The sequence below is a fragment of the Branchiostoma lanceolatum genome, chromosome 3 (assembly GCF_035083965.1).
Source record: "Branchiostoma lanceolatum isolate klBraLanc5 chromosome 3, klBraLanc5.hap2, whole genome shotgun sequence".
In the NCBI taxonomy this organism is placed as follows: Eukaryota; Metazoa; Chordata; class Leptocardii; order Amphioxiformes; family Branchiostomatidae; genus Branchiostoma; species Branchiostoma lanceolatum.
In genome coordinates this window covers 18,246,614-18,271,546 of record NC_089724.1, presented here as the reverse complement: position 1 = coordinate 18,271,546, position 24,933 = coordinate 18,246,614, and the positions used below count along the sequence as shown (strand labels likewise).

General features: G+C 42.8%; 1 protein-coding gene across 1 annotated transcript in view; it reads right to left on the bottom strand.

The window, feature by feature from the left end:
- Positions 1–1,709: 1,709 nt before the first annotated feature.
- Positions 1,710–24,933, bottom strand: part of LOC136430780 (dynein beta chain, ciliary-like) — a 43,268-nt gene continuing 20,044 nt past the window's right edge. The window contains exons 30-78 of the mRNA XM_066421721.1: positions 24,621–24,773; positions 24,368–24,493; positions 24,087–24,194; positions 23,812–23,943; positions 23,326–23,486; positions 22,820–22,976; positions 22,297–22,559; positions 21,767–21,905; positions 21,316–21,487; positions 20,919–21,034; positions 20,669–20,746; positions 20,342–20,474; positions 19,913–20,040; positions 19,342–19,490; positions 18,846–18,999; positions 18,442–18,573; positions 17,984–18,157; positions 17,518–17,722; positions 17,016–17,284; positions 16,532–16,771; positions 16,091–16,252; positions 15,543–15,736; positions 15,231–15,393; positions 14,844–14,999; positions 13,388–13,498; positions 13,085–13,246; positions 12,605–12,838; positions 12,084–12,344; positions 11,599–11,745; positions 11,164–11,445; positions 10,756–10,932; positions 10,330–10,461; positions 9,974–10,209; positions 9,724–9,846; positions 9,336–9,540; positions 8,869–9,033; positions 8,530–8,670; positions 8,053–8,223; positions 7,686–7,808; positions 7,192–7,385; positions 6,789–7,065; positions 5,829–6,056; positions 5,428–5,619; positions 4,873–4,992; positions 4,519–4,761; positions 4,131–4,313; positions 3,652–3,891; positions 3,286–3,439; positions 1,710–3,113 (exon numbers count right to left, since the gene is read on the bottom strand). Of these exons, the coding sequence (XP_066277818.1) occupies positions 2,890–3,113; positions 3,286–3,439; positions 3,652–3,891; positions 4,131–4,313; positions 4,519–4,761; positions 4,873–4,992; positions 5,428–5,619; positions 5,829–6,056; positions 6,789–7,065; positions 7,192–7,385; positions 7,686–7,808; positions 8,053–8,223; positions 8,530–8,670; positions 8,869–9,033; positions 9,336–9,540; positions 9,724–9,846; positions 9,974–10,209; positions 10,330–10,461; positions 10,756–10,932; positions 11,164–11,445; positions 11,599–11,745; positions 12,084–12,344; positions 12,605–12,838; positions 13,085–13,246; positions 13,388–13,498; positions 14,844–14,999; positions 15,231–15,393; positions 15,543–15,736; positions 16,091–16,252; positions 16,532–16,771; positions 17,016–17,284; positions 17,518–17,722; positions 17,984–18,157; positions 18,442–18,573; positions 18,846–18,999; positions 19,342–19,490; positions 19,913–20,040; positions 20,342–20,474; positions 20,669–20,746; positions 20,919–21,034; positions 21,316–21,487; positions 21,767–21,905; positions 22,297–22,559; positions 22,820–22,976; positions 23,326–23,486; positions 23,812–23,943; positions 24,087–24,194; positions 24,368–24,493; positions 24,621–24,773 (8,589 nt within the window). The 3' untranslated portion in view covers positions 1,710–2,889. The remainder of the gene's footprint in view (positions 3,114–3,285; positions 3,440–3,651; positions 3,892–4,130; positions 4,314–4,518; positions 4,762–4,872; positions 4,993–5,427; positions 5,620–5,828; positions 6,057–6,788; positions 7,066–7,191; positions 7,386–7,685; positions 7,809–8,052; positions 8,224–8,529; positions 8,671–8,868; positions 9,034–9,335; positions 9,541–9,723; positions 9,847–9,973; positions 10,210–10,329; positions 10,462–10,755; positions 10,933–11,163; positions 11,446–11,598; positions 11,746–12,083; positions 12,345–12,604; positions 12,839–13,084; positions 13,247–13,387; positions 13,499–14,843; positions 15,000–15,230; positions 15,394–15,542; positions 15,737–16,090; positions 16,253–16,531; positions 16,772–17,015; positions 17,285–17,517; positions 17,723–17,983; positions 18,158–18,441; positions 18,574–18,845; positions 19,000–19,341; positions 19,491–19,912; positions 20,041–20,341; positions 20,475–20,668; positions 20,747–20,918; positions 21,035–21,315; positions 21,488–21,766; positions 21,906–22,296; positions 22,560–22,819; positions 22,977–23,325; positions 23,487–23,811; positions 23,944–24,086; positions 24,195–24,367; positions 24,494–24,620; positions 24,774–24,933) is intronic.

Genomic DNA, 24,933 nt, shown 5'->3' with positions numbered 1-24,933 from the left:
AGAATTTTGTTCAATGAAGAGGACAGTAAATCAGGATTTTAGTGACTGCACAAAAAATTTGTCCATAATCTAAACAAGGAACGTTAACCACCCCCCCTGTATGTTCTGAAATGAAAAACTCCTGTTTCAAACTGCGCAAGGAACAAAGATCGCCAAGGTCACATACTTGTACGGGCACGGTTGGAGGGGGAGGGTGTGTTATAAGTCACCCTCAGCAACGGCACGAAATCCCACCTTCGTGTAGTGTGGAGCCGGCAAACACGGCAAGGTCATGTGCACAACTTGTGAGGACAGAAGTTCAAATTTGTGAAGGTTACTAATCAAATTGATCGAACTGTGTGTGAAATGGCAATGTGTTCCTTCGTGCACATGGCCTCACCGTGAACTACGGGAACATAATATGGAATATAAAGAAGCGGGGCTAGCATCAATAGAACAAATTTCAAGTTAGCGCAACAAGTATGATATTTGTTTGACATGGTTGACATTGCCCCAAGGACATGTTATCCAAACCATCCCCAGCTAACTTGGTGTGCTTAAACGTATCCTTTCCTGTTTTGTCACAGGAACAGTTGAGAATAGCTAAGGAGAGGCTCCAAATTTACTCAAACTCAACGATCGCGAAGACGTGTCTTTCAGTCTTTGTATCCCCTTTCCAAAAGAGATTTAAGAATACCAACGGTGTTTCATCTTTCGACAACGTTCTTTCTGTTGTTTCAAACACCAAACTCTCATCATCAGTGAACTTTCATTTTCAATAGAGCTATCTCCAGCTGTGGTCCAAGGCCAAACGTATTTCTAAGACATGTGTAGTGTCATGAATAAAGGTCACAGTAAATCCCATTCATACTTATTTTTCAGTGTTATCTAAAGTAAAGCATCCAAAGACAACCTCCCAACGTTAGATAAATAGATACAGGAAAGACTGGTCTGGGTGAAGAAATATAGACGAAACAGATTAGTTCAACTTGAGACTACCGAGGCGGGACCTGGGGCATATGTGTGGGTGCAAGTACATACACTGTACGAGAGCCAAGTTGTTCCCTGCCCGACAAACTCCAGGGGTGCCCCACTAATGGCACAAAATATGTGGTTGGGCGCCGAGGACTGACATGATGTCATGTTTCTTATATTTTACGAACTGCCCTTCACCCCTGTTCTCTGTGAACCTTGGTGTAGGCGTAACCCCGCAGTCTCTCCCAAGGTCTGATCTTGATTTAGAATTTGGATCTAATAAAACAGCAATTCGGGGGAAGGAGGGAGCCGCGTCATGGTCGGGCTGTCATTAAAATCAAGGTCATACCATCTTTCTTATAGAAAATAACTTTTTACTATTTACATAAACCATTTACATAATCCAAAGGGGGAAATTATCATATTTAGAATTCTTCATTAGATTTATTGGATGAAATTCTCTGAAAACTCGGGAAGTTCTGGAAAGTTCTTTGACATGCTTGTCTTTTAGTTTCATTTCATGAAACCCTCTCAAGTGGTTCACAACGTCATCGATCTCTGTTTTTTTGGTTGCCAGGATATGTGGATTGTTGTCATAGAAACATCTGCCGGTATCTGTCGAAAAAAAAGAAATATAGGAACATCCGCCAACGTGTGCGGAAAGTGCCGAACAATTTCATGTTGAGTCAAATTTTGTATATGTAACAGAAGAAAACGCGCCAAACTAAGGATGTAAAACACTATAGACAGTCACATAGGATAATCCTTCGTCACTTTTATTGAGATCAAACATATTTACAAATAATCTCTTGCCATACAGCACTACCTGATCGTACCCATCTACCTGTGTGTGCAGGTAACAGTTAAGAGCCGGTACAGATATTTTTCATTTCTTACGTAACGTATAAAAATCATTCACTACATAGTTCTTTAAAAGCTTCATTTTGCACATATCTAAATTTTCAAGTTGCAGTTGTATTCTAGTATCCATTGATTAAGCTATCTGCAAAGCAACTGCTTAAGGGAATTAGAAAAGTCGGTATGTGTGGTGCACATAAAACAGATTTCTTACTTCCATCGACGTCATAATCACATTTTCTTTTAACTGTTACAGACATCAAAGTTGCATAGACACACGTAGTTTCAATTGCAATAGAATCTCCTTGAAGAGTATCTTCGTGTGAAAACCATCAATAAATCTTAACTCGATTGTGCATTGTCCAGTGAGTAAATGTTATTTCCTTCTTCTTGATTTTCAGAACACGTACAGCATTATTGTGTATGCATTAAGACCACACCACAGTTGGAACTAATGTCACTGTTATTCTTCTATTTGATTATGTTTAACTAATAAATGTTTATAAAGCTGGGTCACATCAAACACACCATTGTTTCGTACCACATTTTCAGCTGTCATGACGTCAAAGGGCAACATGAAGCATTGAAAAAACATTCAAATACAGCACACTTATGCTATAACAGCTTTTCCAAAGGTGCTTTAAAAAGTGACCATTATGTAGAGAAGATGTATGTAAAAGAACAAAGGCTACATCCATATGAAAAGCAGAGACTAACACGAGGCGTTGAAAAAATACCACAGCATTACAGTAACACAGCATTCCCATCCATCGGACTCCCTCTGATTACGTCCTGAGTGTCCATTTTGACCAACACAACGTATTACAGAAATGTAATACCATGGACTGTAAGATTCTATTCAGGTGTCACTGGGCAATAGCACTGGCTACGAGGTAGAGTACGCTTCTCAAAAAGCCTATAAGAAACCACTTTCAGCTTATTTAATCGGCTTGCTTTGCACAATTTGGTAATCATTTGTATTAAACAATGTAATTGTTTTGCACTAATGGCCAGATTCCCAAAGTCTACCAAGTTCGGATCCGTCGTATCTTAGTCTAGAATCGAACACTTAGCAACCTAGACAGAGAGAAGGAGAGCGACTCCAGCAAGAATCCATTTGGCAGGCTTCTCCTTGGTCTTGAGGTTGAAGGTCCAGACGAAGGTGGGTCCTCTCATCTTGGTTTTGTAGACTGGACACTCGTAGATGTTCTTAGTATCCTGTCGGTCCACAGGAATGGCTTTAATGAACATGACTGGCATGGCTGGGGTCAGTTCCTTCAGACGGGCGTCCGTCATCATGCCTGAGAAAAGGAACGTATGACATGATTTATTACTGCTTCTCGAAAGTGAACAAGGACGTGGTGTGCTCTTATAATCATAACCAATGATGCCCTAATCTATATATTCTGCAAAATAGTTTATAAAGCACAGACGTAGTTCGGTACACAACGTGTAACTTTACTTTATCCATACCTGTCTGTAGGTCCCAGCGGGCACCTTCCATGAAAAGACCGTGCACATATGCGCCCTCACGCGGCGGGCCACCGAAGTCCTCCTTGTTTTTCTTGGTGACGTCAACTGTCAGACACATCTTGTCCAAAGGCCACTCATTCTTACGTGCCATGCTCTGACAAGAAAGAACAGAAACACATTCAGTAAGAAATGATACTTCAAATTTCTTCTACAAGTATTTAGAGCATTTAGGTCTATTTATTGAGACTTTGAGATTCAAATTGTTACTCCTGTTGGTATAGAAATCATGGATTCTGTTGATGTTCCTCAAAAGTTTCAATTTCAACAAACTGTTGAAGCTTGTTTGCTAGTGTAATGTTTTATTACCTGCATGATAGCAGTGAGGAAGGACTGGGGGTTGAAGAACCCAGAAAGCCAGACAACTGCGGGGAGGGTGAAGTCGTTCACCCATGTGTCGAGTTCCCGGATGCGAGCCAGGAGATCAGCGTACCACTGCGCAAGCCCGAACATCGAGGGGTAAGCCAGCCTGGCCCACGAGTCAGGCACGTGGTCGAAGAATAGGGAGTTCTGTAGGGCCTCCATCTCTGGGGAGATTGTCAGCTCACCCTGAGGCATAAATAGAAAATACATTAATATTATGAAGCGTTCATTCTACCCCGACAATTTCATTATCTCCAAATCCATTTGACCGTCCCCAATGAATCTGGTCTTATTTAGAACAAATGTACTCAGGATCTATGTCATGTCTGTTGATACCAGCTCAGTGTCTTGTTTTGTTGTTGTTGTTGTTGTTTCGGTCGGAGAAGCTTTAAAGCAGTGCATTCGATCAACTTATCTTTACTGACCTTCAGACCAAGATCGAGGTTCTTAAGCGACCTCCGAATTTCCCTGGTGAGCTGGTTCATCCGCTCACACTCCTGCAGCGCCACGAGGACGTAGGGGGTCTTGTTCTCGGCCTTGGCCGTGATTTCCTGCATGTTGAACTCCTCGGGCAGCTTTTCAAGTATCTCATCGAGGGTGTTCTTCACCTGAATCAGAAGGTTGCAGCATTTCGTCAACATAGTTTGACTGTTTGAAGTTGGGTAAAAAAAATTTAAGGTGTAACAGATCTAGAAGGATTCCAAATTTGCCTAAGTGAATCAAAGCCGTGTGTTCGAACCAATGTAACGCCAAACCCAAGAGCGCTACAGACAAATGAAAACGTACAATATAATGTGTGACTAAGAAACAGACCTTCTCTTCCACGGTGGGTCCACTCCCAGCTCCTGAGGCATTGTCCCTGGGCTGCAGCTCCAGTACAGTCCTGAACAGGTTGTCCGACGTGGTGGTCAGGAAGCCGATCTCTGCGTTTGGGTGTAGTCCGTACAGGTAGGGGCTCTCCGGCGGCAGCATGTCGTCTATGTACTGATGGTAGCCCTTGTAGTCCAGGTTTGGCGGACAGGGGAAGCCCGGTGCAAAGGACAGCTCCCCATCGAGCTGAAAGAGTTCAACTTAGTTGTTATGCTGCATCTCTACAACATAAGCATTTGTCAAGGAAACTCAACTCAGAAGTAAGGTTGTTCTATAAATGCTAGTCGATCGACTCACCATGTCCGGATGCATGTACTCCTCTAGATACGTGCTGCACAACCGCCTGTCCCAGTCATCAGTGATGTGGCCTCCATACATGATTTGCCCAAATAGATAGCGTAGGTCAGTCCAAGGCACCTGGGGAAAGTACAGTAAATCAATAAGGGATACAGATGTAGAAATACATTATTTCTGATACCAGCCAACACTACTTGTTACCTTTTTCTTCAACATACATTGACAGAAAGCAGCGCGGATGAGCTTTGCATCCAAAAAATCTTTAAAGAATATTGACGTCGACTTAAATGATTATCAAATAAGGAGGTAAGTTTTACAATGACATTCAAATTCTAAAAAAGGTGATTTGGTTTATAATTCAATACAAAGAGACTTGGCTTTATCAAACACGAAGTCCAAGATCAGATGCAAAATCATGGATTTATCTGACAGTATACTGATCTAATAGCATATGGAAAGTCAACCCCTTTATATCTATGCTGATCATTTTGTAAGCCTTGACAAATGGATTCCATAAACAATGAACCGCCTATACAAGGGTATACGTAATATTACCTTTGCATTCGCCTCCAGGTAGTTATACAGCACATTGACAGAGATGGTGAGATCCCCGTTGTTGAAAGGATACGGTCTGTTCCATCCTTGGGGTCCAAACTTACGCCTTTCTCCAACCACAGCATGGAAGTAGCACAGACCAAAGAGTATACTCTTAAACTCCAGCTCTCGGGCACACATTTCCATTGTGTCCTGATACAAAAGCGCATAACCGTTAGCACTAAATATAGACATATTCCATTACACACTCAGTAAATGATTACCATCACATTTCAACCTATAAGATTGCTGAACCAGTGAATAACAAAGCTCCTTATTCACAACCAAAGAGTAGCAGAATATGAGTAACATCTCACAACCAAAGAGTAGCAGAATATGTGTCACATCAACATCATTCTTACCTGATTGAAGTTGTCCAGTGCCTTGTGCAGATTAGCAAATATGCCAGTTGGCGGCTCGTTGGTGATCTTGATGGCGTTCTCCAGGATGCCCTGGGGGATGATGTGCTCCTCCGGGGCGTTCGCTGCCTCGGCCGAGATGAAGACCCGGTACGCCTCGTGACCGTCCGCACTGTTCTCGTCCATCTTCTTCTCCAGTGTGCTCAACCACTTGGCGACAAGGTGAATGTTCTGTTGACAGAAAATGAAAGGCTTGTAGTACTCCAAACACTTGCGTACACAGCGGTTGTGAGCATTCATAAATGTCAATGAATGCATATTTGAAGCAGGGGCGAAAAGATATGTAGATATGGAACAAAATTCATTAGCTAATTGTAATTACTTCCAATGGAGGCCAATGATATGTAGAATTATCATATTTCACTGTAGCTACCTAAAAAGTTATTGTCTCTTTACTTGGTCAGGTACATCTGTTTCCATCCTCGTCCACCAGGACCTTTCCGCTCTACGTTACATCGCTCGCGGAAAAGGCCCTGGTAACACGGGGTGGCATCCATGGTTATTGCAGGTCGACGAGACTTGCTCATGAATAATTAATGAGCTAACCCTTATTTGGCACAAACGGCAGTTGTACCTCATGAATAGTTAATGAGCTAGCCCTTATTTGGCACAAACGGCAGTTGTAGCTCATGAATAATTAATGAGCTAGCCGCAACACGTAACCTGATTGGTTGATAGCTTCCCAGCGTTCTTTGCGCGTTTGCTTCCGATGAGTGGAAGCAAATGGGTTTTAACCCCTCTGATTGGCTGAAGCTGTTTTGGAGACTCGACCTGCAATAACCATGGATGCCACCCCGTGTTACCAGGGCCTTTTCCGCGAGCGATGTAACGTAGAGCGGAAAGGTCCTGGTGGACGAGGATGATCTGTTTCTAGTCTGTGAGAACAAACCCTGTCATAATTACCTGGAGGATTACCCAATGACCATCCTTTGCTGCCAGATCTAGCGCATTCTCTGCAACCACCTCCTGGCCCTGGCCGAGCGACACATTGTGGAAGTTGCCGTTATCGAACGTGAATCCCAGCTTGTTCCCCAAGGCCTCCACGTCCTTCAGCGGGTCGACCCCCGCCGACAAGATGAAGAACACCGGCGTGGCCGGACCGGACTCTTCGAAAGACTTGGCAAATTCCACCTGTCTGCTGGTGACATACTTGCTGCCCAGCTTTTCTTCCACAAAGTTCCTAATATTGACATATGTATGGCAAAGGAAATCAATGACAACGACATCAACGTTAAAAATGGAGTTTTTTATGAACAATAATGTACTAAAGTGAACGCGGTTGGCTGAATATAACCTGAGTCCTTACGTGACGGCATATGTCATCCTATCCGGACGCAAGGCCCTCATCATGCACAGCTTCTGAAGGGAGGTTTTGTTTTTCCACTCTTGTGGGAACTTTTCCTTCTCGGGACACTCGCTCTCCACGAACTTCTTCCAACGTTTGGCAGATCCCTCAACATCACGGTCAAGGTTGTGGAACTCCTCCATAGCTGCCAGAGCCTGGTGCAAAAGGAATGACAACATTGTTGCAGCTCATCTACGGTCATGTTCAGCTCAGTCAAGGGCAATTTAAGTCGATAACAAAGAAACACCACTGAAGTTAACTCGCAAGTTTTACGTTATATCAGTCCGGCACTTTATGAACCTTGTAACATTTTTCACGTATAACTTCACACTCCAAAACAACGCTGGCATATTTGCATGGGGTTATTCCTAGTGTATTTCCACCACGTTGCACGTACTGTTAATATTTCGAAGAAACCGAACTAAACTAGAAAGAAAATATCAGACGACTCTGACCTTGATGCCTCCCCAGGCAATATCCGTTAAGAAGTCCACCGGGCTCTTAACGTTAACCTGGATAGGGAAGCGGAGCAGGAAGTCCAACTCTACCATGTTGATCTCCTTCTTCATCAAAAGGATCTGAAAATAAAAGAGATTGGGGGTGTACCATATTTTATGTGTCTACCGAGTAGTGAGCCGTGAGAAAGGATAATGAATGAATTGATTAATTAATTACTAAAGATTGTACACCATCACCCTTCGTTGCAAAATGGCTCTGTGGGATAATTGAAATTTCATTATTATATTCTTAGTATTTGCAGCTACACCAAATGCATATGTATTTATATAATGATACCTAACAAAATTCTCTACCCATACAAACCTGGAAAGCCACTTGTGACAGGAAGGTGAGCTTGTCCCGTTCAAACAGACCACGAGTTGTGTACATGAAGACAGAGAACGAGATGGAGTCGATCAGATTGGCCACTCGTTCCTTCACCTCCTCTGCCTGTCCCGCACGCTCGATAGCTTTGGTGAAGACCACGTTGAAGGCCTGTGACAAAGGAGTAAGCTTAATGACATGGCAATACATTGAGATACTTTGAATGCAATTCTCATTCGAAGATAATTATTAGATCCATTTGTATGTGTTGTCATTTTTACATGTCACTCTGTTTTTAAACGTTTTTTAATTGCTTAATTGTGTGTCAGCTAATGGTGATAATAGTAAGTTTGTTTGTTTTTTTAATTTTGCAACAGTCTTCAAGACAATTGGAGGGTTTGCAGAGTGAATGGTGACGTTGACATGAAAAAGTGCTCAGACAATCACGTGATGAAGACAGTTTTTTGCTGGTTTTACCTTCAGGGAGAACTGGTAGATGGGGTTGATCATGTTCAGGTCATTGAGGATGAAGTAGAGCAGGGAGGCACGGGCGGCTGCGGGGCGGTACAGTTCGCGAGCTTCGTTGATGTTGGCCTCTGTTGTCTTGGCTTCTTCAACCTACAAGATCAGAAAATTTCATTAAACAACTGCTGCATAAACGTGGAAATCATTATATCGGAATCACAAGAATTGAGAGATCTTTATATGGTAATCCAACTGTTGTCTAGTCAAATAACAAAAAGTGTTTGAGACGGTCTTCATTTTCACTCTTATCTCTGACTTGGGTTGTGTGTCGGGTTGTATGCCTCACCATACCTTCACTTCAATCTCTGCAGCGGTACGTTTGGTGGTTTCTAAATTCTCCACAAGTGCTGTATCCCCCAGAAAGTTGCCATGAGCAGCAGAGAGGCGAGACAGCAGAGAATCCTCCAGTCCCTTCAAGGTGATCTTGAAGTCGTTCTGCTGCTTGGTCAGGTCAGACTGAAACAAACAAAAATTCCTGCTTGATTTCGGCTTAGGTTTCTGACCTAAGCTACTATGACGCTACTATCAATAGCAATGAAGTATACTTTCAAGATCATGTTTACGCACAAGGAATATTTACAACTTTTATACATTGAGCTGAAAAAAGAAAGATTCAACCTCACAGTCACCATTGTACTCAAATTTACTGTACTCAAGCAAGTTATAGTAGACAAGTCAATAATTGTGTACGAAATATTCAAGGTTATGCCTCTTCCATAAACGTTTTAAGCTGCTGCAATGTTTGAGACCACGTGTACCTTTTTCTTTTCCAGATCAGGCCTTTCTTTGCTGACAACATCAGCCAACAGCTGATCCTCCAGCCCGTCCCTGGTGACAGTGAAGTTGATGAGGGTGGTCTGGGCCTGCATCTCCGGCTTGTAGTGCGGGTTGGCCAGCTTGGTGTGCAGGATCAACCGGAACTTTGGATGGTACTCGCACTCCTTGTCTCCAATCTTGATGCATCTACATTTAAATGAGTAAATGTTGTTACTATAGCCATGCTTATTTGCTATTCCGTTATATCCTGATATTGGAGAGACAAACTGCTAAACTACGTTCAAAGCATTCCTATAATTTTGATAATGTAATTTATGTGCAAATACGTTGATAGCTGTATGTAACAAACATCGATGTTGATCTCCGCACCTTCCCTTCTTGATTGTGTTCCTTCCGAGGAGCGGGTCGAGTACTGGATCCACGGACTCCTCGATGTTCTCAAAGAGGATAGTCTCTCCTGAGGAAAGGGCGCGCTCGATAGTGTCCAGGTACCTACAAAAAAGGCAATTCTTTAGACATATCTTTTTATACATTATGAATGGTCACCGCACATTAGAAAAAAACGTCTTCCCTGACCCTTTCGATGTCTTAAAGATGCAGGGTTAAAACATAAACGTACCCCTTTTGTCCAATCTTGACTATGACAAGACCGTCTCCAACTCTTGTCTTTATCCACTTGATACCCTGCAGCTGGGGGTCGATCATGAGAGGCCAGCGCTCACAGTTCAACAAGATAGTAGCATTCTCCGTGGACATGCGGTCACTAGGCAACCCCTCGTTGTTCCATGCTGCGATGTCTGCGTCGTCTGTCAGCAGAGATAGTGGGTCCAGACCCTCTGTTATGGGGATGGGAACCTGTGAGAGTTTAAAAAAAAGGTTTAGTCTCTTTCAACCTGTTACTTTTCTATTGTCACTTATGATTAAGAACCTTGAAGGTTTTCTCACATGGTGAACGTAGCAAATATACTATGTTACCTTTAATTGCTTGATGAAAGGTGTCCAGAAGTTCTCGATGAGGTCCTGTCGGTAGCGCTTGGAGAAGCAACCGACGTAAGACACGAAGGCAGCGATCAGCAGCACATCACCACATAGGGTACTTGCTTGGACCTAAAACATCAAAATATGTTAATGTTCAGATGTAGGCTTAATTTTAGTTTGGTGGTGTAGACACAGCGATGCTACTGAGCTGCATCACACAATGTCTTCATCGATTGGTCCTTTCTGAATTTCTTTGTTGAAAGTTTCTGCGCTGTGACAAATCAATGGAATTGCAAATCTATGTCCCTGCATCAACACGCAGAATGTTACATACATCAAATATCTGAATGTACTTAAATGGTATGGTTAACATCGAAAGTGAAAATGATCAAAATAGCCATTGCTTATCAATTACAAAGATACCTTGAAGTTGTTGACGGACTCTGCCCAGCGGACGTTTTCCGAGGCCAGCCCTCCCACCAGACGGTTGGCCAGGGAAATGGTGTACGCCGTGCGGTCTGCCTCCTGCTGGCACTTTAGCTTCTCTTCCGTGGCCTTCTCGAAATTCGCTGTCAGGTCCGCCAGAGTTGCTTCAAGATCCTGCAATTGGGATGAGCACAATCGATCTATCATATACAATAAACAAAATCTTGAAGACAACAGATTGTTTTCCAGAAGAAGCAGCAACTGAGGTGTAAGTCAGATAAGGAGTAACTGCGTTTCATTAGTTCATTTGAATTTTTAATAGGACGTACATATCGTGACAAAACACACCCCACTGATATCTTAGTGACGGTCACTAGCTATACGAAGAGATAATATGATGTTTACCGCGATCTTGTTCTTGATTTTGTTAAACTTTTCCGTTGCAGCTCGCAACTCTTCGTTGGCTTCGTTCAGGGCGATCCTCTTAGGTTCGACCTCACAGAACACCTCGTAGTACTTGACGATGTTGATAACCCAGGCACAGAGACCGGCTGCGGCGATGGACTTGGTGCGGATGTTGTCGGGATTGAACTCCTTGTCCGCGAGATATGGCTGTATTGCCTTCAGGTTAGTGTCGGGGATGTTCTCCTTGTCAAAGTTCAGCAGATTCTCCAGGAATGTGTCCACCTGCAAGCGAACAACACGTAAACCAAATGGATACTTTGGAAATGTTTTAATCTTCGCGTAGTACTAATAACAAGCATCAAATAGAAGGTGAGATGTTTGTTAACTGAGATTGCTGCTTTCAGTATAAAGTAAATATATTTGGACATATTTTACCTTGCCCATAAGTTGTGCCTTGGCATTTTTCCAGCTCCTGTCCTTCGGCACCTTCCCACCGGGTGCCATCAGCACCATTACCGCAGCTGTGACATTAATCACAGCTGCAGGTGGGGAGCCAAACGCCTTCATTTCTGTCAAGTTGCCCTGAAACGGGAATGACATGGGTCAGATTTGTAGTACTTTATGGTGGAGTCAAGGTGTCCAAAACTGAGTCATCAACGCATCAACTCGCGCGTGATCACTTCCTGCCTGTTTTCAACATCGGACAAGAGCCAAATCAGACTTTAAAATCGCTGAGTATCATATTACACCATTTTCGCCTGCCACTCTGCAATATTCACATGACTCCGGACGCATACGAAGACAAACGCACAAACCAGCACACCAACGGATTACAATACCTCCGCTTCCACGGCGGTAAAAATCAATCACAACTTCAGATACCCATACCGGATGGTCACACATGTTCATCATGTCAATACCTTATTCAGGGTGTCCAATGCCTCCTTGGCAGCTTGCAGCGCAGGCTCAGCACGAGCCAGGTCCTCCTCACAGGACTTCTGCTTAACAGACACCTTCTGCTTGATGACGGTCACCTTCTCCTCTTCTTCATCTGCGATGGCCTTCTCCTTACTGACTCTTTCTGTCTCTGCTCCCACCTTAGCGATCAACTTCTCAGCCTCCTCGTTCTTCGCTTTCAGTTCCACTTCTTGTGAGGCCAGCTTTGCTTTCAAGTCGTCCACCTATTAATGACATGAATATGTAGCGATGAGTCCCTGTCTTCTTTTGTTTTGTTTTGTTTTGTTTTGTTTTGTTTAAAGGTGTGTGATGCAATTTCACATGATGGCACATGCACATTGCATATGGTAGCTCATGCTACATTTGCGGGTCTGATTCTGACATTGACAAACCTAAATATGTTGGTTTTGTCTTTCAGGCTTACCACTCATGATACAGATGATCTCTGAACGACATATTTGCGAAAGCTATCCAAGAATGATACCTGTGATGCTGTACTCTGCAGTTTCAACAGGCCGTTCTCCAACCGTTGCATCTTCGCCGTCAGCTCGTCACTCTTCTTCTTGAGGAGATTCCTGTAGAGTGCGATCTGCTCCAGGAAGCTCTTGGGAGTTGTGTAGTTGTACCGTCGCTCGTTTGCGATGTAGGCCTTACTCATCTCGTTCACACTGGTGTGCGCGTAGGACATGAAGAGACTGATGGAATTCTTCACGTCCGGCTGAAGTTGGCAGAGGGTAGAAGTAATAAAGTTTTGAGCTGTACTGCGGGACCTGAAGATCTCAGTACTAGACAATTTGACACAAAGGCTAGGAGAAGGTGAGCTAAACAAGACGAGCGGATTACTCCAAGTGACTTATCCCTTGGCAACACCATTATGGTGGAAAACGATCTTATCAATTCCTTATCCTCCTGACTATTCCATAGATAACCACTCTATGTGACATAAACATCATGCTCATGTTACCTCTATTCCATCCACTTCCTCTATGAACCTCCTGCTGACGGACTCCAGCGCCTCCTGCGGCCAGTCCTGGAACCAGTCGATAGACGTGCAGTTCACCACGGCTGGGAAACGACGTCCACGCACGCGAAGTGTACGTCCAACAGGCGAAAAGCACAGGACGACCTGAGGTGGTAACATTTTGTAGAGTTACACATATTCTAGTTTGATAGCTGTATACGTTCTGTATTGCCATTGTATCATTTCTATGTCAAAATGCAACTATTCGTTTTCGTATATAAATTTTAAGATATATTGTAGCCTTGCCTTAAGTTGGCGTCGAACCCTGTCGATGAAGAAACTCCAGCAGTTTTCTCTGGTGTCCTGCAGCCCAAGCCCCTTCACTTCCATCCGAAGGCCACTAATGATGTTTTCGATCTGGAAAAAGGGCACATCAAACCAATGTCAAACTCAGTAAATGATAACAAACTAGAGTTCCACGACCTCATACCTTCGCCAAATGATTTTAACCTTTATGACTGACGTATTAGGAGTGTTTCTCATCAATCATAAATCGTACCAGTTGATTGTCTTAAAATATAACATGTCCAAAGTATGAGCTGAACAAATTTATCATCAATTATGCAAATGAGGCCCTTATTAGCATAATTTGATTCAACGATGTTCACATTCACATAACGTCCCGATGCCACAAAAAAGGATTAAATGTATGAAATTGCCGTCTTTTGCCAGTGTGGAATAATAGAAGTTACTCATTAAGTATGCAAATAAGGCCCACATTTGCATATTTTCTATCTATCAACAGTCCTCTCTTCCTCAGTTACAATTTGAATTGTCATATCATGGAAAAAGCGGATTTTTAAAGTTGCCTCATTAATTATGCAAATTAGAATCTGATTTGCATAATTATCGTCCAATCATACTAAGCATCACGAAAGCTATCCACATACCAAAAATCATGACCATCCATCAAGGCCATCATGTTATAGTATTTTCTCATTAATTGTGCAAATGAGGTCTTCATTTGCATAGTTCATATCAATTGATATTTCTCTCTTCCTCAGTTACATATGTCACATGTTTCAGAGTCCTATCATGGAATTTGGCGGATGTATAAACTTTCCTCATTACTTATGCAAATTAGATACTGATTTGCATAAGAAGTGTCTAATCGTGTACATCATCACTCAAGCTATCTACCTACCAAAAATCATTACCATCCATCAAGCCCTTCTTGAGTTATTCCCTTTCAAAGTCAGACGCAAAACCTGCTCCTGCAGTTCCAAAAAAGCCGCTAGGGGGCCCAAACCCACACCACTTACTCTCTGTCCAAAGATCTATCTACCACTCAAAAATTAGTTCCATAGCATGTCCAGAACACGAGATATCAAAACAGGAAGTTCCACTGCAGTACCGTAAGAAGCCGCTAGGGGGCCCAAAATCTCATCGTTTTTAGGTCTCATCAAAACCTACCAACACACCAAATATCAAGACAATCCATCAAGGCATTCTCGAGTTATCCTGTGCCACTACAAACAAACAGACAAACAGACAAACGCTACCCTCTGCATAACCTTCTCGGCGAAGGTAAAAAGCAACCCTTTTAAATTACACGAACCGATTAATGCTGGTACTGGCAATTGGTTAGAAGGCAGAGCCCTGGTAGATAGCCAGTTCTCCTGGACCGATTCTCTTTATTCATCGTATATATAAGACATAAGAATGGGCGCACAAAACATTCATTTTGCGTAGCCAAGATCACCTCGTCATCAGGGAAGAGGTCCGGTATTTCTCCAGATGCTAGGAGATCATTGACCAACACCAGGAACTTCTCGTCTGCGACCTGGGCGTCGGTCATTAGGAACACCATGCCGATGTTCTTCATCCCTGCCTTGATATAGAGAGAAGCCAGATCCACCTGTAGAGTAAGAGGTAAGAGGATGTGTCAAGAACATGAACGTCGTTTTATCGAAATTGAAGCTCATTGATATCGAAGCAGCAAATATTTCATTCAATGCAATCTACTCTCCAGGAGAAATGTTGTTGTTTTACATTCTATCAGTTTACTGTTAAACGATGCGAATTATCAGGTCGGAAAACAAGGATTCTGAAGGTTCCACTTGCAGAACACAACAGAAAAAAAGCCTACCTTGAGGTCCGGGATGCTGTAGCCCTTTCTGAGTGTGATCTGGAACACGTCCAGGGCGCTGATGTGTGCGGCCAGGCGGGACAGACTCTGCTTCCCGCTGCCTCCAACACCAACCAGGAGCGCGTTACCACGAGGAGACTCCAGGATGCGGTTGATACGACACCTACGGCATAAACATTTACAATGTGAAGCTAGATGTCATAACTGTATATCATGTACTGTAAAAATAGTAACTTATATACATTTTCTGTGTGTTCTAATTACGACTAGGTCCCTTTACTGCACATTTCTATTGCTATCACTGTGACTTACACATGTTGCATGGCATCTTCAAACAGAACCAGGTTCATAGCTGCATTCAGCTCGTTGTATGTGTCCAGGGCCTCCACCAGCAGCTTGTTGAGATCGGCCCACCCAGAGACAGGCATGTACTTGGGGTCACCGATCCCCAGAGAAAAGTGGGTGTACATGTTTGGCTTTTCCATGATTTCGCTCTCCTCCATATCCTAATGGTATGGTCAAGGAAAGATGGTAAATGAGTTTTTTTAAATACAATATGCACAAATAAAGTATGTATATTATCAGTTGATGGCGCTAGGAATGACTGAATATTGATTGAATCTCCAAACGTTTTAATACTGTTATACATTAACGTCCACAGATTTGTTTACAACAGGGAACTTATAATCAAAGCCTGATTGATTCGCGGAGACAAATAAGTGTGATCAAGATTGTTAATTACCTCTGCTGTTGTTGGTTACATTCAAGTTCCTAAATGCTCAAATAATCCTTTTTCTATCGTAATTTCGCACATATCATAGCTAAGGCATCACAGGGGGTGGTTACTGTCGGTAGCTCACCTCGAAGTACTTGCGCACGTTGTCCACCACGACTTTGTTGAACATCTCCATGTCCTTCTCATCCACCAGCTTGTCTCCGTACACACGGTTCGCCTCGTGCAGCCAGAGACGGATGAAGTCAAGAGGAGTCTTGATGCACTCCGGTCCAGCAAACAAGATACCCTACAAACAAAATGGACAAACATGTCATGATAAACTGGGTCGTCTTTCAAACGTATAAATAAAACATGTTAATTTCTTGGTGATTTTTTCTCTTTTTTTTGTCCAGTGAAAAAATAAACAACACAAACACAAAGGTGCTCTGAAACTTAGTTTTTTTTTTCATTAACAGTTCACCTATATGTTACGATCTTTCAGAGAGCTTATACAAAGAAACGGATATGTGACATCTAGTGCTATTGAGGTAATACATAGCGCGTCTTCATTTAGCAGCGGTTCTACCTGGAAGATGTTGGAAAGGTCTCTGAGGTTGAAGATGTAGTGAAACTTGATGGCTGTGGGCAGGAATGTGGAGTTTATCTTCTGGTGCAGGCCGATGGCTGCCTCCACAACGTGAGCAGCGCACTTCACCACGTTGTTGCTAAAGTTAGCGCCTTGGAGGTGGCCGTTGATGATACTTTTGTAGATAGTAGTCAGGGCGTCCGCGCCCGGGAAGCTAACCGCAAACACCGCGAAGTGGCGCTAATGTGTAAATGTAAAAAGGACATCTCGTTGTTATCCAAAGAGAATAAGAAATATATCATAACTGAAAAGAAAGACAAACAAGTGTACACGTCTCACATAAGCTAAAACGAAACTTAGTGGCATGGGTCGCGACTGTGAGTGCGGTAAAGAATGAAAAATGTGCTGAAAATTTTAACAAAAGTTCAGATTCAGACGATGAATTGTGTTTGTTCTACTTTAAAGACAACCATCCAGTGCTGACCTGTAGTCTTGGGTTAATGGTGAAGCTCCCAGCGGTTGGATTCATGCAGGCAACATACTGACAGTTGAGGATGTCCTTGAGTGTGAGCTTGGTCCTGTCGTACCAGTGGTTGTAGTCCATGTGTTGCCGGATGAGCGTGTGTGGCTGGACAGTGCCATACGTGTCCACCTCAGGCATGTTCATGTCGTCCAGGAAGTAGATGAGTTTTTTCCCGCCAGGTGGACCATAGTTACGACCGGCCTTCTTCTCCAGTGGCTTTTCCATGATCGCTGTTGTACGGTTACAATGTATAACAGTCATTTCTATTTCATTTTGTTAATGGGCAACACGGAAACAAAGCTTACATTAGGCACTTACCAGCAAGCACTTTGTCTACCATACTGCGGTCTCAGAGACGTTTTGATACGTAATATTTTAGTAACGATATCAAACCAAGGAAAAGTCTTCACTCAATTGAGCAAATTTTGATGTTTTCATCACGTCAAGTCGACGAAACACGTACCTTGCAACATAGCAGAGGTTGTGTAGTAGTTGAATGGGATCTTTGTGACCATGTAGTCCTCGGAAAGACTACTGAACTTGTCCCCAGCCAGTACAGTCTTACCAGTTCCGGCATTACCGACCAACATGACTGGCCTTCCCTTGGCCATTAACATGTCAACAAAGTACTTGATGCGGGTTGTCTCTGCGGTGTGTACAAGCACAGCCTAGGGGGCAAAGTAGAAGAAGCGTTTATGTTTTTATTTTTCTTTATACGGATTTTAGTCTGTTACCTAACAGGAAAATCATTCTTTGGGTATGTTCTTGCGAAAAAAATCGGCACCCACTATGCATTACACAATACCTTGAACTAAACCATTATGGTTTACATTGAACTGGAGCGGTACGATTATGTAATACATACAATCAAAATGTCACAATGCACATTTGGAAGGGTAAGGAAAACAAGAACAAATCCCTGCTCATACCTGCAGTGGCTTGTCTGGATCCATGTCAAACTTGGGAACCTTTTCCGTCCAGGGAAGGAACTTCTTTGACTCTGGGTCGATGAAGTAGTCAAAGATGGTGCCGTGAGATGGGAACTTGATTGTCTTGAACTCTGTCACCCACCACTTACTGAACTCCACACGATAATCAACCAGCTGGAAAAGAATTATTTAAAAGCATGGTTGAGGTGGCATATTCATTATTTGAACTTGAGTTTCTCAGTCATTCATCCCAAGCAACGTTACTGCATTCATATATGGTATGAATGTTTTTGTTTAAAACAGTGTCTATATACATAGTTGGAGTTACAACATTTACTAATTGTTCCATTGGATTCTTTTGAAACCATGTCGTCTGAAAAGCACGTTTAACGTGAATTCTATAGATTGGTCATAATCATGTCGGGCGGGTTAGATTGGTACTAATTTGGTAGACTTACCTGATCTTGGAACATGGAGCCACCGAATGCCCAGGCAGCCGCAAACACAAAGTACAGCTCGTACAGCTCCTTAGGGCAATCCGGGGGAGTGTTCTGAGGAGTCAGCAGTACCTCCAGCAAGTAGCACAGCATCTGCGGGCAACACAAGATTGTTGCCTTGCCACTTCACATGACACAATTTCAAAAGACGTTTCTTATCGGGAAGACAATACTGTTGTCTGATATTGTTTAAACGACGTGTTGCGGCAAAGACGAAAGAGCATGTAAGAGCAATGTTTGGTCCTTAACCAGATTTGAACATTAATACAAACATCAATAAAACTGTGATAGCTATATATGTAGTGACACACTAACGACTCATCTAATATTAACCACGATTCCAGAGTACATGGAGTTGTTCCTACCTGCACCATACTGGTTTCTGGAATAGGTGTGATTTTCTTGAAGCGGCCGCTGCGCATCCCGTCCAGTATGGGCGGCATGTACTTGTCGAAGAGGATGGTGAGGTTCGCCTTCTGGGACTGTTCCTTCAGGGTGTCGATCCAACTTGTCACGATTCTGCCAATGGTTAATATGGTTTGTCACATTCTAGGCTTAAAACACACCTTATTTCTTATAAACAGATCATATTCCTCGCTATAATGAAGAAACATCCTACAATGGAGTCTTTCAATCTTGATTTCTTAATCTAACAGCTGTAGATTAAAGTACCTTTGTTTTCGCCATGGTGCTGAAACTACGGTGCTTTGCATTCGCCTTCCATCATACGGATTTCAATCCAGATAATCTATTCACCCTATGTTGACAGAACTAATATCTCTCTTATGCCGTAATCAATCTTTTCATGTTTCGCCAGCTGTTACAGTAGTGATAATAGACTGTAAGAGGAGTTGTACTCACGGATGCCACCCCAGGTCCTGTGGGTTGACGTACAAAATGCCGGCCCGTGAGACGGTGGCGGGAGTTGCCGTACGGAGGTGACTGATCTCAAACAGCAGCCGCATGGACGGGTTCAGCGGGACGCGTTCGTTACTTGCCAACGTCAAAACCTACATGGCACGGAAAGTACATCATAACCGTTTGAAAGTTGTTCACTGCTTGTTAGAGGCAGGTATTAGTATTACATGTTAAGATTTGGCGAATGTCGCTATCTGCATTATACTAGACAGAAAACAGCCTTATGTAAAGAAAATCAGTAACATCTTCGTTTATAAAAATTGTGTTCGTATTACTTCTGATAAGTTAACTTATACATCATTGAATTACTTGTGATTAGTTTATATTTCTCATTATAAAAAGCTAAATTAACTTGAACAAGGTTTAGCCATTTTGTATCTCAATAGTTCTGTACAAAAATGTAGCATGTTTAACAATACGCTATATTACACATGTATGGGCTAGTGACACAAAATGGTTCCATTAACTGTACATCTGAGACACAGTAATGATGATACACGGAACCCATCTGTACCTTATTGTCGTCCATGACGGTATTGAGGGATTCTATCCACATGGGGTCAATGTCCCCGTCCAGCACGATCCACTTGTTCCCGTCGTGAGTGATATTAGCCTGGTCTCGCATGATGGTGGAGAAAAGACCTGCCCACAAAACATCAACAATCACATACCAAGTAAACAAACGGCCTTAAGATAGTTTCGTAACAGGACAAAGGCTAGGCTTTCTTAAATGTATCAAGCGTTGTCTAATCATGTCCTTCGAAGACAAATTCAATATTTTCCAAATACAATGCCAGATACAAAACAATCAAGAATCCAGATACCTTTTGGCATTGTATTGATAAATTAGTCGCTTGGAACGTCTTGCGTTTTCGTATATCCTGGCACAAGCTCTACGTGAGCGTACAAAGATTACAGAATGTGAAAATGGCGTGTTTGTTACCGTCTTTCCATTCGCGTGTGGCAGGGTTGATGTAGCCGAACAGCTCATCGGTGGTGACTGCTTTGGGGTTCAAGTCATTCCACACAGGCTTGCGCTTCAGGTTGGCGTAGGTCCTATGCAGTGTCTTCATCACCTACAACAGGAACACCGGATGGAAAACGAAGGATGAGAAACGTTAACGTTAATGACGTAGTTTGATTCAAACGGTTCTGAACAGGATCAAAATTGCGTCGCACCATTTGTACATGTGAATCTGTAAAAAGAATCATAACCATCACTCATAGTCGCTCATACAGGTGCATGAATTATAAGCAACTTTTTTCTTACCTTGGATTTTCCGGTACCGGCATTGCCGATGACGAAAACGGAGTGACGAACATCCAGGAGTTCCTCCAGTTGTACCACCTTCAGGGTAAAGAATAAGGTATCTTACTGATGGCAGTTATACTTGACAACACCACTAACATGTTATCTCTATTGGATAAAAGTATTTGCATGGGAATCATAAAGAAAGAATTAGTTGGAGCTTCGGTCATCCTTATGTACTGTGGATCTATAACTTGTTAACGTTCCTGACCTTCATGATGAAGCTCTCCTCGGGTTGAAGCTTGAGCTCTAGTGTAGTTTTCCGCACTGCAGCCTCCAAGTCCATGTCACGTTTGCGAGGCACATCAAGAGCCGGGAAAAGATCACCTTGAAAAAAATGCAAGGAAATTACTTTCCTTATTTCGATAATATGGACGCAAATACTTTTTTTCTTGATGAAAATATTAATTCAAACATATCTAGATTATAATAGAAAGAATTATCGGAATGAAATATTCAATAAAAGACGGACATGTTAATGAACGAACAAGATTTTGAAAATAGTAACATTTATCGATGTCAATGATGACTCACACAGTAAAACATACATACGTTTTGTTTCTATCATACCAGTAGATTTGGCATTGAATAAAAGTTGCTCTTCTTACCTATCAGTCCCATGAAGATCGGCAAGTCATCTGTCACGATCTTGGGGATGTTGAAGTCACGGAGGGCCCGCATCAGCACCTGGTCTTCCGGCCTCTGACGGTCCGATCTTCGCAGCGCTCCCGCCACCACCAGAACAGACTTGATCGCCCTCAAACCCCAGTCGTAGTGGTCCTAAAGAGAACCAGATCATCTCAATTGTGAATACTCAAAATACAATTCTGTCATCAAATGTCATGAAAGCCTAAAAATTGGCACCCACTCCTCTCGCTTAAGCTTGGTACCGAATAGTCATTTTCGAGATTCACGTTGAGATAACGGTTGCTGTAGACGTAACAGCATATAGCGACGATTCCTGCTTACATAATGTTGAAATACAGAAAAATGACACTGTAGACAATATGTATTCAAATTATTTTATACTTAATCTAGATACACATCGAGATAGATTACCTGCTTGGACAGCAGCTCCCGGCACAGAGTGTACAGCGTGATGAACTTCCTGGCCAGGAGTTTGGCCTCCGTGAAGCCCGCAGCCAGCAGCATGTTCTCACAGATCATGCCGAAGTCGGGGACAACCATGGCACATGGTCTGGAAAATAATCAAGTAAAGACTAAGAGATGCTTGTTGTGCAAAAGGTGGGCAAAGATGCTGGCGTGCCTCATGTATCTTCTCATTTTTTTAACGTTTCGCTAGATGCAACAATGCCACAATTATTGCTTCATCGTCGCCTATGGAGGATATCATGCGATGCCACTCGGGAATCATGGATCCTTCTACTCCACTTAACCCTTTCTCTCATCAGCGTTCCTAACTCAGCTTCATAAAGTTCCTGGACGTAACTCATACTCTAAGGTCTCCGCAGTTAGAAATCGAAATGGATTGCTGTATGTGGTGTAGCATTTTTTTAGCATAGACACTAAGAAAAAAATTAAGCATATATAAATCTTAACATGGATCTTCGTAATCAAATTTGCCGTACCTGAATAATGACTTCAAGTTCTCAGGCAGCTCTGTCCTGCCAGCGTAGCCCGGGTTCATGGTGATGAACAGGCCCACAGTCGGCGTCATCACGATGTCCTCCCCTTCAAACATGAACCGGGACTTCTTGTTGCGAATGGCGTCCTGAATGGATTTGACCTGGACAGCCACGACCGACAGCACCTCCACGGAGATGCGGTTGAACTCATCAAAACAGCCCCAAGCTCCGGTCTGCGCAAGCCCCTTGTAGATGTTACCAATGGACTGAAATAACCACAGAAACATCCCATATTTATTCCGTTAAATGTTCATCACTGCAACTAAGAACTTTACCCTGAGAAGAGTAATGAACGATCGTCAATAAGATTGGAATCCTTCTTTTCCACCGAGTCACAAAATTTCTCACTATAATGCAAAAGGAATCCTCCAAAACGCTGACATATTTTACAATAAAACTATATAACTGTTACGTACAGAATTAAAACAATAGCAAATTGTATGGAACTACATTAATCTATTTGTACCTTGTAGTCCATCTGTTCCGAGCAGTTGAAGACGTACACCATGATGCCGAGAGCACGCCCCAAGTCCTTGGTGGTCTCTGTTTTCCCTGTCCCAGCGGGTCCAGCAGGGGCACCACTCATGGTCAGGTGAAGAGACTGTGTCAAGGTGATGTAGCACCTGGACAATATATACCGTTAGCTGGTGTCAGTAAGTGGAACACAGGCTTGTACAGCAAAGCATTCTGATCACTTTGTTTTTGTTTTCTCACACAGTACAATCCTCTATAGTATATTACCGAAAATCGACAAAAATCAACAAAAAATGGGAGAACATCATTACTAGTACTTGTATGTAATGAACATACGTGAGACTACCAGTAAATCTGTATCTGTTATTAGTACAATACTTAAACTTTCAAAGTTTCGGAAACTCCTAAGTTTACTCTAAAATTATTTTCTTTACTGGTGGCAACCTACAAACTACCCTGAGTAGAGGGTGCTCACAAAACACCGAAAGCAGCGTGTACCTGTCCGTCAATGGTGTGATGACAAGTCGCGCTGTGTTCCCCAGGTATTCGTAGGCATACTTGAACTGGGCGTCACAGATGTTGGCGAAACAGTCTTTCCGTTGCTCATCCCAGCGGTGCCGCAGCTGGCTCAGCCACAGGAAAGCCTGCGCGTTCTCAGTCTGCAATATTTGTTGGAAGATATGGTTACATTTTAGGAGGCGCTCTTTGTGTTCAACTTTACGGTACCAGATCTACCGTACGACTACGACAGTGACTCACGGTGCTGTGGAGGGATCGCATAAAGTAATTTATTGAAATAAATCTCGATATTTTTCCATTTAGATAAATTAATGACTCTGGACTACCCTTTCTAGTAACAACTTTATAACATTCTAATATTTTGAACGTTTCCTCCCTTTATACATTGGCTAAGGACTTTCGGAAGCTTGACAGGTCCAGTTGTTTATGAATGATTTACCTTTTACAAGCGAACTCCAAAATTACCTTGTTTGTGATCATCTTTCCCACTACGTCCCTGTTGTGCACGTCGATGGTACAGATTGTAACCAGTTTCTGTCGGTCACCCGAGCTGAGGTCTCCCAGCAACATAAGGATCATCGTGTTCAGCTGTTGAATCTGCAAATAGAGATAATAGAATATGCATTTGAAAATGATTTTGTAACAAAAGTTCACACTTTTCTTCTCACATTGTCTCCATTACAGATATAAACAGCTATATATATATATATTGTACGTTTAATACATTGCCCAAGACTCACCTGCTTTTTGTTGTAGTCCTTCATGGCATTTTCATACCCTTCCTCGAGCCGACCAAAAGCAATCGTCACCTCCGTGGTCCACCACACCTGAGACATCGTCAGGGCAACCTGAAACAATCGATTATAGAATATCAGAAACAAGGCCAACAATTCAGTACACAACTATATAGAAACCAAGACATATATTGTCATTAGTGATGGTATTACTGTTAAAAGACAGGTATACCTCGAAACAATTTCAGCCGTCTACATTTTTCTGAAATGAAATAAAGGCTATGTACCTGTGCAGGATAGTCGAATACCCACTGCTCGCGCGGTTTCTCCTCATATGTCACCACAGCATCCATCATCTCATGTCTAACAGAAGCCCGCATGGTGTCCAGGAGCCGGTTTAGCCACGCCTCCACCTGAACGACATTTTAAGTGTACATTACTCTTCTCCTTTGCTAATTTCAAAATGTGGTTTCAAGGTTGATAGTTAGCAAACTGTCAGAAAATCAGATTCGCCAAAGAAGATATCGATGACAAACCCACCTGGCCCACACATTCACATGGCTCCGGGAAGTCGACGTACTCGCTCTCCTTGCTGTACATCCCCAGCGCTGTTTTGGTGGGGTTGCCGTCTTCGTCTTCCTGGAACTTCAGTCGCGCCATGTTGTCGAACAGTTTCGGTAGGTGGCGTGCGACCTTTTGAATACGAAAGCCGTGATATGATTGTAGTTGACACCGCCTTGATTTTGTTGCGAATTACCTTTTTTTTACTAAATCTAAGTGCATGTACCTCTCCTTTTCGGTCAATAAGCACGTGCGCATCCGTCTATTCGGAATGGAATCAGCCCTGTTTTTT